At 40.7% G+C, this 13674-nt stretch overlaps 1 protein-coding gene across 2 annotated transcripts in view; it reads right to left on the bottom strand.

The window, feature by feature from the left end:
* TMPRSS15 (transmembrane serine protease 15) overlaps window positions 1-13674 on the bottom strand; it is a 53090-nt gene that overhangs the window by 34275 nt on the left and 5141 nt on the right. For both annotated transcript variants that reach the window (XM_081199623.1, XM_081199622.1), the window contains exons 4-8: window positions 11873-12024; window positions 10306-10347; window positions 8788-8826; window positions 7312-7431; window positions 1899-2007 (exon numbers count right to left, since the gene is read on the bottom strand). In XM_081199623.1, coding sequence (XP_081055749.1) covers window positions 1899-2007; window positions 7312-7431; window positions 8788-8826; window positions 10306-10347; window positions 11873-12024 — 462 coding nt within the window. The remainder of the gene's footprint in view (window positions 1-1898; window positions 2008-7311; window positions 7432-8787; window positions 8827-10305; window positions 10348-11872; window positions 12025-13674) is intronic.

Genomic DNA, 13674 nt, shown 5'->3' with positions numbered 1-13674 from the left:
CTACATTTATTAAAAAGAATAACAATATTATATATTTCTGTTCAGGAAAGAAGCACAAAATTGGATGAGGAAATGGAAAATCTTCATAAAAGCTTAAGTCAGAAGAAAGCAAAAAAGCAAAACAAAACCCTAACAGATCATCTTTGTCCTGCTACTAATTTACTTTTGAATCACTGACAACAGCACGTGCAGGAGTTCAACATGTTTATACCATCATTCAAGGACAGGAAGTGTCTGAGTAACTTGTTGAATCCTTCCACAAATATCCCACATGCCACTCAGCTCCTTCAAAATACTGTATACCCCTCCAGTTTGGCTGGAGAAGAGGACTGGGGTGGAAGGGGAAGAAAACACCTAGGATATTTCATCCTATATCCTGAGCTTGTGCTTATTTTCCCCACCGCTCAGGTATTTAGCTGGGAGATTGAGAGCTAAAGGGCTCTCATCCATCAGCCAATATTGGCCCTATATTGGGGGGGGGGACATATTCCTTCTCTGCAAACAAGACAAGCAATAGCTGTACTTTGGAGATCTATGTTCATCAGTAAGCCTCCCCACCCCCTGACCTATGAGGTGCTCCTAGAGATGTGTCAGTAGTCTCTGATGGTGACAATAGTTGATAGTTAGGTTATTAAGGAAAGGAAAGGAAGTAATTTGTTGCATGTGACAATGTTAACTGACTGATGCATAGAAGCAGGAAAACTGGATGAAACCCACCCTGAGGTTATGTATCAAGACCAGGGCCAGCCCAAGACATTTTGACACCTGAGGTCAGGGACGCGGACTTATAAAAAATATTGGGGGGGCCCGGGAAAGCTCATGAATAATAAATAAGCTCATGAATATGCAAATAAAGTGGCACCGCCTCCTCGTGAGCGAATAGGGGAGAGCGTGCTGCGCCTATTAATCAGCTCCGAAGGAAATTGGGTGGAGCTTTTGCTCGGGAGGGAGGGCAGGAGGCATGCAGCCCGACCCTGTGCATTTTGGGCTGGGGGAGGGGCGGCGATGGCGCTCTGCTGGAGGGGCGCCGGAGATTATTGGGGGGGCGATGCCCCCCAAAATGAATTTTTGAGGGGGCTCGGGCCCCCTCAAGCCCCATGGAGTCGGCGCCTATGCCTGAGGTGAACCACAAGATACCTTCCTGCCAGAGAAGAAGGTGTGAGTGAAGATTTACACCAGGAACCAGGGAGAGTGAGTGCGTACATGTGTGTTGTGGTCTACATTGGGAACACGGTTGGGAGGAGACCAGCAGCACCTCCTATCCACCTATTCACTACAGGTGCAGGGCTGCTGAGGAAGAAGCAAATCTGGCCTCCAAGGAGTGCACTGCAACCGTCGCTTGGAGGCCAGATATGTTGCCACTGTGGATTCTGGGAATCACCTTGAGGAGACAACACAGAAAATGGCCCCTCTGGGGTTTCCCCTGCTGTGATGCCATTGGGGGCCAAGAATTGCACCCCCATGAAGTTTGCAGATAGGTGGCGGAATGATCCCGAGTGAAAGAGTCCTCCGGGTATAGGTTGGTATAAAAATTCAATAAATAATAAAAAATAATAAAAGACAGGGAAGTGAAGATATTCCAGGGTGAGAGATGCAGAGGGAAGAAAGGCCCCCAGGTGAAAGCAGAGAGGGAATATTTCCTAATGTTTTATTTATTGTTTATGACTACTTTTATGTTGTAGTTATTTTTTTTATGTTGCAAGTCGCCTTGAGCATGGTTTGTACTATGGAAAGGTGGCATCCAAATAAAATTATATACCGTATGTATGTAAATAACTTATTGGTGCATATTATGCCCCACATTAACTGGAGTGTATAAAAAACATGGTTGAGAAAAAAGTGTTTGCATTTTATCTGCAAATACAGTCTAGTTGATAGAATGTTGTCAAGTGACTTACTGTATAATCCATCGGCAAGCAAGGTTTGAAATATAAGGCTCTGGATAATGAATAGAGTGGAAAGATCCAGTGGAGCCAGTCAAAATAAATTTTCCATCACAGGATGTAGCTGTAAATAAATAATAATTATCTTTTCAAGAAATTCAGAAAGAGATTGCTCCAGTCCTTGATTATAAAGAACAATTGTACTTTGTTTTCCAACTATATTGTCTCAGTAACACATTATGGGAAGAGGCAAAGCTTCACAGTTTGAGATAAATTTGGTTATATTAGCAGACAGAATATAGATTTGGTATTCCTCATTTTATTTTTACTGTCTTGAAGGGGCTAGGTTTCTTGTTTCCAGGGCTCCCCCTCATACATTGAATTGATTTCTGGAGCATGAAAAATTACCTCACAAGTCAGCTGCAACCATTATTCTAAGACAGCAATAGTAATTCACCCACTGCTGCAGTTAGAGTCTCCTTTCTGGATATGCCTTAACTATCACTGGCACCATTGCAAGGTCTGGTTAGATAGAACTTGGTATACTAGAGACATGGAGCTCATTCGTATGAAGGGCCAGCCATACCATTAGCCACAGTCACAGAGTCACGTCAGGCAGCAGATGGTGGGAAGTGGTGTGGTATTCGAGAGAGCTGTTTTTGTGCCACTTGCTCTGCTCTCGCTTTCTATCCTCAAATTCAGTAGGAGATGCTATTCCATCACTACTGTTGATCACCCCATCTGCACTATACATTTAAAGCTGTATCATACCACTTTACACAGTCATAGCTTTCCTCAAAGAACCCTGGAAACTGTATATTGTTCAAGGTGCCACAATGCCCAGAGTTCCCTGGGAAGGGTAACTGACTGGCAAAGCACTCTGAGCTCTGTAGTTCAGTGAGGGGCATGGGGTCTCCTAAATAATAGCTCTCAGTACCCTTAACAAACTACACTTCCCAGGCTTCCTTGGGGAAAGCCATGACTATTTAAAGCATTTGATAATGCTTTGAATGTATAGTGCAGATGGCACCTTAGATTCAACTAATCTAATAGAATGGGGGAGAGTGCCATCTTGTCTTTTGCCTCAGACAGCAAAAATCCTTGTGCTAGTCTTGTGCCCGTGAGGTAAATCCTTGTGTTGTGAATGTGAAGAAATACAAATCTGGTCACTTTTCTCCCGCAAGGGAGACCAATCTCTGGCCAAATGAGTTCAAATGCTCAGAGCCTATTTTGTTTTCGCTTCTTTGCTGACTCATTACAGCAATCCAAGCACATTTTCTTGAATTTGTCCTTAGGATAATGAGGAAGGGTGTCCATGTCTTCACAGCCAATCCATGCTAACCAAGATATTTTGTTGACAGGTAGTTTCAGATACAATATTAGCCCTCTTCAGGCATTAGTAAATGGTGACAGTAAACATGCAAGGGAAGGCATTGGGGATGAGTGTGCTAGCATTACTCATTTCGCCCCTCACTGTTTTCATAGCCTTCATGGAAGATGACAATTTGAAGCTGACACTCTTTGGTATCCATGGGGGCTCCCCCAACATTTTACCACCCTGATTTTGTGTCTACATTCACTGTTCAACAATGCCTGCAGAGGGTGATTACTATAAACAGTATATAGCTGTTCAAATTTGTTGTGTTTAGACTTAGCTGACATCTCTGCCTTACAGTCATACAATCCACCACTTCTTTTAAATAAAGTAACAACTTAATAAACAAAAACACACTTTAGATTTCCCATATACCTCTGTCCTCTTTTAACAAAAAAATCTTTTAGTACCATGACTACTTCTACTATGATTACTACCTGAATTTCTGTATAGGACATGGTTCTCACTTTCTAAAGCTGAATTAAGGAATGGGGACAATGGTGGAGTCACTTCATTTCACGGCGATTTTATCATTAAAACTAGGGGACAGAGGGTTGCAATGTCACCTGTTGTCTGCATTTCAGCTGAGAAGCTAATTGATTTCACTGAACTCTGACAGCATCAGGAAGAAACTGTTAGAATTACACCCTTCCTGTGCTGTGATTTTATACCTCTAGCATATGCTGAACTCCGTAGCACTAAAGGGAATTTTAATGGGGACCGGATGGTGTTGGACATAGGTTCTTTTGTGGACAAGAGTAGTTATAAAATGACTATAAATCCTGTTGTAAAATTTTCCAAACTTCGCAGGCAGCTATTATGGAAGAGGTAATGTCCCTTTGGTAATGGGAACCAAGTGAAAAAATCACAGACCTGGAAAACTTGGCTTGCATTCTAACAGTGTAAGTGGCTTGGTTCACCTCTTGATGGTCTTTCTGCTATCTCTGCTAGAAGAACTAAAGCCTGGCAGAACTCTTCCTCACTTCCAACTATAAGACCATAAAAATAATGGTCAAAATGTCACACTGTTATCCCAACAGAAACCTATTCTCCTAAATTTTGTGGAGGGCAGGTTTTATCTACTTTTATTATTATCATCACCACATTTATATACCACCTTTGCTCCATGTAGCCAAAGGTAATATACCCATTTTTCTCTCTATTCATTTTATCATCACAACAATCCTGCAAAGTAGTTTAGGTTGAGAGATAGTGCATGGCACAAGGTCACCCACTGGACTTCACAGGTAAGTGTGACTTTTAATCCTGCTCTCCCAGGTCCTAATTGAATATTCTAATTGTTGCACCATGCTGGTTCATTTAGGGAAACAACGAGCTGAAACAAACACTTTGGCTACGTAGTATGTTAGCATCTTATGCACATTTAACTTGTGCCATTTCAACTATCTGTGGCTGAAGGCAGGCTGGTTGAAATTCTCTTGGGGTTACCTGCTGCAGAATGACCTTAAAAGCTATTTTCACATTGGGAAACCCAGCTTAGGGGACAAGGCCCGCTCTGACTCCCACTTCTAGGATGCTCTTGTGAGATCTTGAGGGGCAATCTGAGTTCCAGTATGTGAACATTATTAGGCTTCCAGAGCCAGTGTGCTGAGATGGCCTTGCCTGGCCAACAAGGCTTTAAAAGCTCTATTCATGCCAGTTAAACCAAGCAGGCCAGGCACAAAAATAGCTTTTAAGCTATTTGCCTGGTTTGCAAGGCACCCAAGCCCATTCAGCTTGCAATATGTCCTTGAAAACTCTCGCTGGGTCATTTGAGCTCCCATGAGATCTTCTGAAAGCATCTCTTGCCTTCCAGATCCAGCATGTTGAATGGGCAGAGAGCTTAAATGCTCCTTATGCACCAGGTATCCCCAAGTGGACCAAATGTCCCCCCAACCCCCCCCAACTTTTAAACTTTCTGTCTTGCTTGCAGGGCAGGGCCCACTCAGCACACAGGATTTGGCAGTACTGAGGATTCTCTCTCTCCCCACCCCCCTCACCCTCTAGCTGCAGGGTGGCTCCAAGTGTTTGATTATAGGTAATTTTCATGTATGAGGGATGTGGGTGGCGCTGTGGGTTAAAGCCTCAGTGTCTAGGACTTGCCAATCGAAAGGTCGGCGGTTCGAATCCCCGCGGCGGGGTGCGCTCCCGTCGTTCGGTCCTAGCGCCTGCCAACCTAGCAGTTCGAAAGCACTTTCGGGTGCAAGTAGATAAATAGGGACCGCTTACCAGCGGGAAGGTAAACGGCATTCCGTGTGCTGTGCTGGCTCGCCAGATGCAGCTTGTCACGCTGGCCACGTGACCCGGAAGTGTCTGCGGACAGCGCTGGCTCCCGGCCTATAGAGTGAGATGAGCGCACAACCCTAGAGTCTGGCAAGACTGGCCCGTACGGGCAGGGGTACCTTTACCTTTACCTTTAATTTTCATGTATAAGCAGAACCCTTTGAACCAAATCCCCGCATAAGATAGGACATACTGTATATGTATTGTGATGCATCATTTCAACAAATAAAAAGAAGACATCAAAAGCTTTTGTACACTGAGTAATAGCAATAGTCCAATAATGTCTCCGACTGGCAGTAGCTCACTCTGGCTCAGAGCTATTGGGTTTATTGAACTAGAAAGCTCAGAGGTTTATCACTGAACTGCATACATGCTAAGCATACCACAGGGATAGAGAGCTAAGCTTAATTTTTCAATTCTATGCATATGGATTTTTCACAGAGTCCCACTAAGCTGAAAGCTGAATTCTATAGGTAGGAAATACAAAAAAAAAAATATCCTTGTGTATTGGCTTAACATCTTTCAATGTTCCTACACTTGAGGCTGTGATATATTAATCTTGCATCTACATTGTTGACATACTAGGAAAGAGACTGTATTCATAGTTGCTCCCTTGATGGTTTGTGAAGTTTTGTTTTAAATGTCAGGAAAAGAAATGGGTCAAATGAGCAGCTTGTGTACATGCTAGCTTCTTAACATCTTAATATTAACACCAATGCTCTTGCTATATTGTCAACAGCAGAAACCTAAAATTTGAAAGAACAAAACAAATATAAATATTGAACATAAGCACCCACAGAGAAACATGATATTGGAACTGGGGAATAATATTTGATCGCATGTAACTAGAATACTTCCTTAAGGCACTTCCTGTAAATCAACAATTACAAACCAGATATAAACATAACATCAATTTCCATTACAGTTCTTTGTCTTCACACTTAAATCTTTATGTCTTTACATGCTTAAATCATTCCTCTACACACCTATTGACCTCCATCCCTCCCGATTTCAGGCTTCTTAGTATAAGTAATTTCTTTCTCCTGCAGCCGATAATTGTTAATGGTTTACACATCGTAAGATCTATGTCAAACCTGCTATAGTTTTTAAGTTTCTATAATTCCCTTCAATGTATATCATAAATTTGTTCCAGTCGCTAATAAACTTTGTATTTTTTTTTGGTTTCTGATTTTTTGTGTCATTTTTGCTAATTCAACAAATTCAAATAATTTTGTTTGCCAATCTCTCATCGCTGGGGTATTTGGACTTTTCCAATTTTGGGCAATTAATATTCTAGCGGCAACTGTAGCATACTGGAATAATGTCTTATCTTCTTTTTTGATTTCGTCCCCAATTATTCCTATTAGGAAGGCCTCTGGTCTTTTGGGAAAAGTATATTTAAATATTTTTTTTAGCTCATTATAAATAAGTTCCCAATATTTCTTCATTTCTTCGCATGTCCACCACATATGGAAAAAATTGCCCTCTTTGATTTTACACTTCCAGCAAACCTTATTTCCTGTTTTATACATTTTCCCTAGTTTTGCCGGAGTGATGTACCACCTATATATCATCTTTTCCAAATTTTCCCGTTATTCTTTTATTTTAAAAACTGGTAACTCAAGTTGCAAGAATTTCTTTCCCCTGATGGGTTAAAGAAATAATATTCTATTACCTTCCACATATTGTATTACCTTCCACACAACACTGCATGATGTTGAGAGATTCTGTAAAGGGTCAGAGGTTAATTGAAGGAACTCAAAATCTTACCACATGTTTTTTCATTTTCATCAGAACCATCTGGGCAGTTTGGTATTCCATCACAAAATGATTCTCTTCTTATGCAGCTTACACCATCAGCACAAAGCTCATTAAGAGGTAAGCATTTCACTAAAATAAGTTTTTAAAAGGAAGACGGCATTATTCAGAATGTTGCTTTGATCATACACAGTTTGTTGTTTAGATTGTGCACCAATTAGAGATTTTTGAAATATTAAGTTGCATATCAAGCTTTAAAATAAGTAAATAAATATAGCAAGGGTGGTCTGGGATGCCCAATCCAAAATACAGTATTGACAGTGCTCTCTATACTTCCAGTGCAAACTTTACAGTGTACAAACCTGGAGCAAAAGGCAGACATGCATTCTTCTCCCAGAAGTGCTACTCTAGACTTTCCAATAAGATTGCTAACTGGCCCTTTAACAACAGTTTGGTTCTGCAGTAATCAGGAGGTTAAAATGTTTAGCTGTGAAGGATTGAACCTAGGACTGCATCAGTTTTACCCCTGAGTTACAAGCCCTCCATCCACTTAAGAGAACTTTGTGCCTTCATACTATTCTGTGAGCCCAATATTACCAGTGACAGAGACTGATTATAAGTTCTGAGATACTTCAAGTAAAGGCATAATAAATCCTGTGAAAATAATCAGTAAAAAGGTAAAGGTAAAGGTACCCCTGCCCGTACGGGCCAGTCTTGCCAGACTCTAGGGTTGTGCGCTTATCTCACTCTATAGGCCGGGAGCCAGCGCTGTCCGCAGACACTTCCGGGTCACGTGGCCAGCGTGACAAGCTGCATCTGGCGAGCCAGCGCAGCACACGGAATGCCGTTTACCTTCCCGCTGGTAAGCGGTCCCTATTTATCTACTTGCACCCGGGGCTGCTTTCGAACCGAACGACGGGGGCGCACCCCGCCGTAGGGATTCGAACCGCCGACCATGCGATCGGCAAGTCCTAGGCGCTGAGGTTTTACCCACAGCGCCACCCGCATTGTCTGCAAAACAACGCCACCCGTAGTAGTCTGCAAAAACTCAAAGAGCTTGAGTTTTATTGACGTTAGAAACTGTGCTTATAAAGGACAAGTTTAAGTCCTTTTGGAATCAAACTTCAGAAAACTAAACCACAACGCCATCTACTGGGGAAAGAAAATGTGCTTTCTTCCATTACTGATTTTCTTTCCAAGTCAGAATAACAAGCATATCCAATCATCAACCTTTTAAAGCACAAATGTTCCTTACTTGTTCCTAATATCCACTAATTGGCACAGACACCGGCTACTGAAATAGATGTATATTAGTGTAATGTGGCAGAAAGTGCTGCTCATAATTTGAACACAACCTTTTAAAGCCTTATCTGCACAGGCTCAGTGTGGATCTTGTGTGTGGAAAAGGACATGATTTACTTGATTACAAAAATACCTGGAATCTTTGATACAAAAAACACTATATCTTGCCATTTTCTCTCTACTAACCTGGTGTTGTCAAAGGACTTGTACCAAATGTTCTGAAGTCTTCAAACCAAAAAACAAAGAAAATGGGGGGGAGGCAGAAAATTATTTATAAAGCAAATGTTCCTTCGATTCATATTATAAGCTTGATAGTGCAATCCTATGCATGTCTACTCAGCGGTAATCCCCACTGAGTTCAATGAGACTTACTCCTAAGTAAATGAGCACAGTATTGTAGCCTTATGCAAAAATGTAGAAAATGATGTGAGCAGTATATTATTTTGGTTGTTGCACTTCATCAATGACTTTGTCTAGATTTCTTTTAATATTAGATTATATGCTTTGTATTTACTAACCTGATGTTGAACCAGGCAGAGGACCTTCTCAGTAGTGGAATTTACCCTGTGGAACGCCCTCTCATCAGATGTCAAGGAAATAAACAACTATTTAACTTTTAGAAGGCATCTGAATGCAGCCCTGTATATGGAAGTTTTTATGTTTTATGCTTCGTTGTGTATTTAAGAATTTGTTGGGAGTTGCCCAGAGTGGCTGGAGAATAATAATAATAATAATAATAATAATAATAATAATAATAATAATAATACATATCAGAATGATATTGGAAAGTGTGGGAGTATATTGTTTAGCCATTGGAGATCATCATTTATTTTTCACAGATTTTCCTTTTAATTAGGCTGATATAACCTTTAGAACATATTAACTAAATGAATTGAAATTATGTTTATGTTTTCATTGGCTTGCTTTTTGGTGTTAGCTTCTGTGTTGGACCCATCTCTGCTATTTATTCTTGTTAAAACTGAATGATGTTGTTTTATAAACTATTTCCTCAGTGTCTATCTATCCCTGCTTTATTCAAACCTCAGTCATTGTTTAAAATCTCCATTTCCCTCAGTGTCTCTTTACCTTTGCTTTACTCAAATTTCTTTCATTGTTTAAAACTACTATTTTCCCCCTCTCAGTGGAGAAACTTTCACACAGCACACAGAGAGAAACTCTTCTCCCCTTCCTTGCCTCAGCAATACCTTCCCTTAACCACTCAAAGTCATTTATTACAGACATGAGCATGCCTTTTCCTTCCTGCCCCTTCCTCCTTTCTATGTCCCGTCTTTAGAGCCTTGGGAAACAGCCAATGAAAAGAGTGTGATGATGGACTAATGCAAATATAGTACATGAGAGAGAGAGAATTTTTCCCCCTAACCATCCATTAGGAAAAAATAACAAGTAGGAAATAAGAAAATCACTCCAACAGTCCAATTCAGCCACTTACACACTAGTCTCACAGCTAAAACTGGAAGAGAATGACCACTCTCATAAAGGACTATGTTTCTTTATTTCAATACCCCTACCCTAAAGTACTGTTACTAGAGCTTTGCTGTGATTTCAAAATGAGAGATCCCCCACCTCTCTACCCAATTCCTTTTTTTCTGCATCTTACCTCCTCTCAAGCTCTGGTTGTTTGTCCAATCAGCTTGGTTTCATTTCTCGGAAAATGCTATATGATTTGTACTTGTATTTACTAACCTGATGTTGTCAATGGACTGTTTGTGCTAAACATTCCTGAATCTGCAAAGCCAAAACAAAACTGAATATTATTTCAGAAAAGGAAAGGAAAAACAACAAAAAAAATAAAGTGCCATTATTTTTTTGGAAAAGAACAAGGAGAAAGAGTTGGGTTGGAGACTCCCTGCTCCAATTTAACATGCCTTGTTAATTGCACGGCCCAACTTGGGAATGTGAGAATTTGCCCTGATTTTACCCTGATTCACCCCTACCAACTAAAACAGAAGGTCTAGCCAGTAAGGCTGATGCTAATTAGATGACTGTGCAACGAACAGCTGCATTTTCAATTAGTGGTTTCCATAACAATGAATTCCAGTTTAGACTTCAATTTCTGAATCTAAAACACACTACATATGAAATATTTACACAGAATATAACCTCTCAAGTGCAAGCTATTTTCAAATGATAGTTTTACTATGTGCCAAACTTAGAATGGCTGCTGAGGGGTGGGCAGCACTTGCAGCCTGTTGCAGGCTCTCCCCATGCCTGGGGGGTGAAATTCCTTTTGGTGCAGCTAGCCGCTGAGTCCTCCCCTGGTTAGCTGTTTTGGATGGCGGGATAGCCTGCCAAGACTTAAAGGCATGATGCATGCATTTCACTCATCTCAGTCACCCCAATGCAAAGCAGGTGTAATTTCAGGGCACCCCATTAGAGGGGACTTAGTGCAAGTCTCTGCCCAGAAGCCACGTGTGGGGCAAATGGGCCATAGAGCTTCCAGCAGCAGTCAATGATGGGCCCCATCAGTGGGCCTGAATCTTGTCATGGTCCAAATCCCAGGCACGACTGTGCTTAAGCTTCATCCCTCCCATCAGGTGGCTGATAATAGATATACCCCCAATGCCTGAGTCAAAACCTAACCTATATCTGTAATCAATAAAGTTGTGGCCAATTTTTAATTCTAGACTGTTGTCAAGCTTGTTCCATCACACCACTGATATTCGCTTCACCCTTCGAAGTTGGGGGTTCTGCAAGTGGGTCCACAATTGATATTGTATATGTAATATCCTGTACTATTTTTTTTTTAACATTATTAGATTCAAACTATTAAATACTACTGAAGGCAGAATACCAGATGTTGAGTCCCAAAAAACAAATGCCAAATACTGAACAGTTTTCTAGTCCAGTCACTATGGGGATGGATTTTGGGGTTGTTAATTTGGGGTGGGAAAGCAAATAAATTGGGACACCAAATTTCCCTATTACATTATATTGTGGATATTCACCCCCATTTGGAAACTTTCCCATCCTCTCTCACATCTTCAATGTACACAGTGCCTGAATTTCACTTCTTACTCATCTTACTGCACCTCACAAATTCAGTCATTTCTTTGTTTTAAGTCAGCCTTGTTGTGGCTGTTGTAGGTAAATACTTTAGGATGAGGAGTGCTGCTGACTCTTATCGACACATAAAGACTTCTTGGCAGGAGCAGGGGTACTTTGGAGAAGATGCCACTGTTGAATCAAGAATCAATGGATGGTAGTTGAAATAATAGCACAATGCAATGTTTCAAAAGGAAATAATGATTACCTGTTATTTCTATGCTGTTCACATCAATGCTGAGAGTCTGCAGAAGATCACTTTTATTTCTTTCAATGCCCAATGCAAGTTCATTCTTTATTGTTATACCAGGCACCCATTGTATAAAGGAAAGGTTGAATAGTACAATAACGCTGCCATTTCTGCCAAAGATCAACAACAAAACAAAATTAAAGTCTGCAAAAAAAAAATTTGTTTAGATAAATTAAATTGTAATACATACATTTATTTTTTTAATATATGAAAACTGTTTATTTCATTGATACTTTGATACAGTGGTACCTCGGGTTACAGATGCTTCAGGTTACAGACGCTTCAGGTTACAGACACTTCAGGTTACAGATGCTTCAGGTTACAGACTCCGCTAATCCAGAAATAGTACCTTGGGTTAAGAAATTTACCTCAGGATGAGAACAGAAATCGCGTGGCAGCGGTGTGGCAGCAACGGGAGGCCCCATTAGCTAAAATGGTACCTCAGGCTAAGAACAGTTTCAGGTTAAGAATGGACCTCCAGAACAAATTAAGTTCTTAACCTGAGGTACTACTGTAATTTTATTGTCTACTGTTCTTCTCACTGCTTTGATGATCAGTGGGATCATGGAAGTTTAGGCAGCAGGCCAGAAATGGTGCAGATTTCAAACTCCAGATCAGGAGATAGTAAAAAAAAGTCATCTCTCCCCCTTAAAATGTCACCACACCAAAACTACATATAATCCTTGTTTATATTGTGCTATAATGAAAATGCAAGATCTGAAATAAGGGAGAGGAGATCTTGAAAAAAATATCTTTGTAAGAAACTGCAAAATACATGGGTGTTGACTCTGAAAGCAAAAGGGGGGGGAGATGAAAAGAGGCTTGTAAATGAATCTGGTGAATAAGTGGGTGTGCATTCAATCAGGCTAAACAAATTTAAAAGAAACTAGTGGCATATTTTAGAATATACCCTTCATAAGCGGGGAGAGTGAACATGACCTAAAAGGCTTGCATCCTTTGCCGTTTAATCTGAGTATTGGGATTTTTGACAACATTAGTTTACCCAGTGGAAGTTTCTGCTTGGTTTCCTTCATTTTCTTTACTCTCAATATAGATGTCTCTACTTGTAGCAATATTTGGACTGGCGATGATGTGTGACTCTATAATAATGCTTACTGAAGTGAAGAAAGTTTTCTCGTGGTTAAAAATCAGCAGTGACCTTTCTTATTTCAAAGAATTCCTGCCAGCAGACTGTCACTGATACAGCTGTGCTTTGGGGTAAGAGGTGATTAATCCTATCATGGAGCAAAGCAGAGGCTGCGGCAATGTAGTGAAAGATTCTTCCCTTTAATTTCTTAAATGATTCTAACAACCTCTAGGCCATGCTGAGTAAACAAAAGCTTTTGATGCTATCTTTGTGACTCATCTGATTTCCAGGGATGAAATAAGAAATCGGATTGCCCGGAAGGATAGGGCAAACACTTTTCTTAGGAAAGCTGCACAAGGACACACTCTTTGAATCAAAGTAACAATTGAAGTTCGTTGGCATGCAAACAATGTTGTCTAGGAAAATTTAGGGCAATGCTGGTAAGTTTAGGCCCTGAAATTCTGAAGTTGTGCTTCCTCCTTTATTGCCCTGCCCAGTTGTAAGGTTGTGGGGTTGGGGAGGACCTATTCACAGAACCATCACTAAATGAAGCATATAGGTAGGGCTTCTTGGCAGTAGCCTCTAAGTTGTGAAATGGATTTCTCCAGTTGCACCTTGCACCAGCTTTCATAAGCAGGTGAAGATACACAATTTTTGCTCAGGCTTTTGGAGC

This window comes from Podarcis bocagei (assembly GCF_964188305.1).
Source record: "Podarcis bocagei genome assembly, chromosome: 6".
Classification (NCBI taxonomy): Eukaryota; Metazoa; Chordata; class Lepidosauria; order Squamata; family Lacertidae; genus Podarcis; species Podarcis bocagei.
Note: the sequence above shows the minus strand (reverse complement) of the source record. Positions and strands in the feature narration are given on the sequence as shown.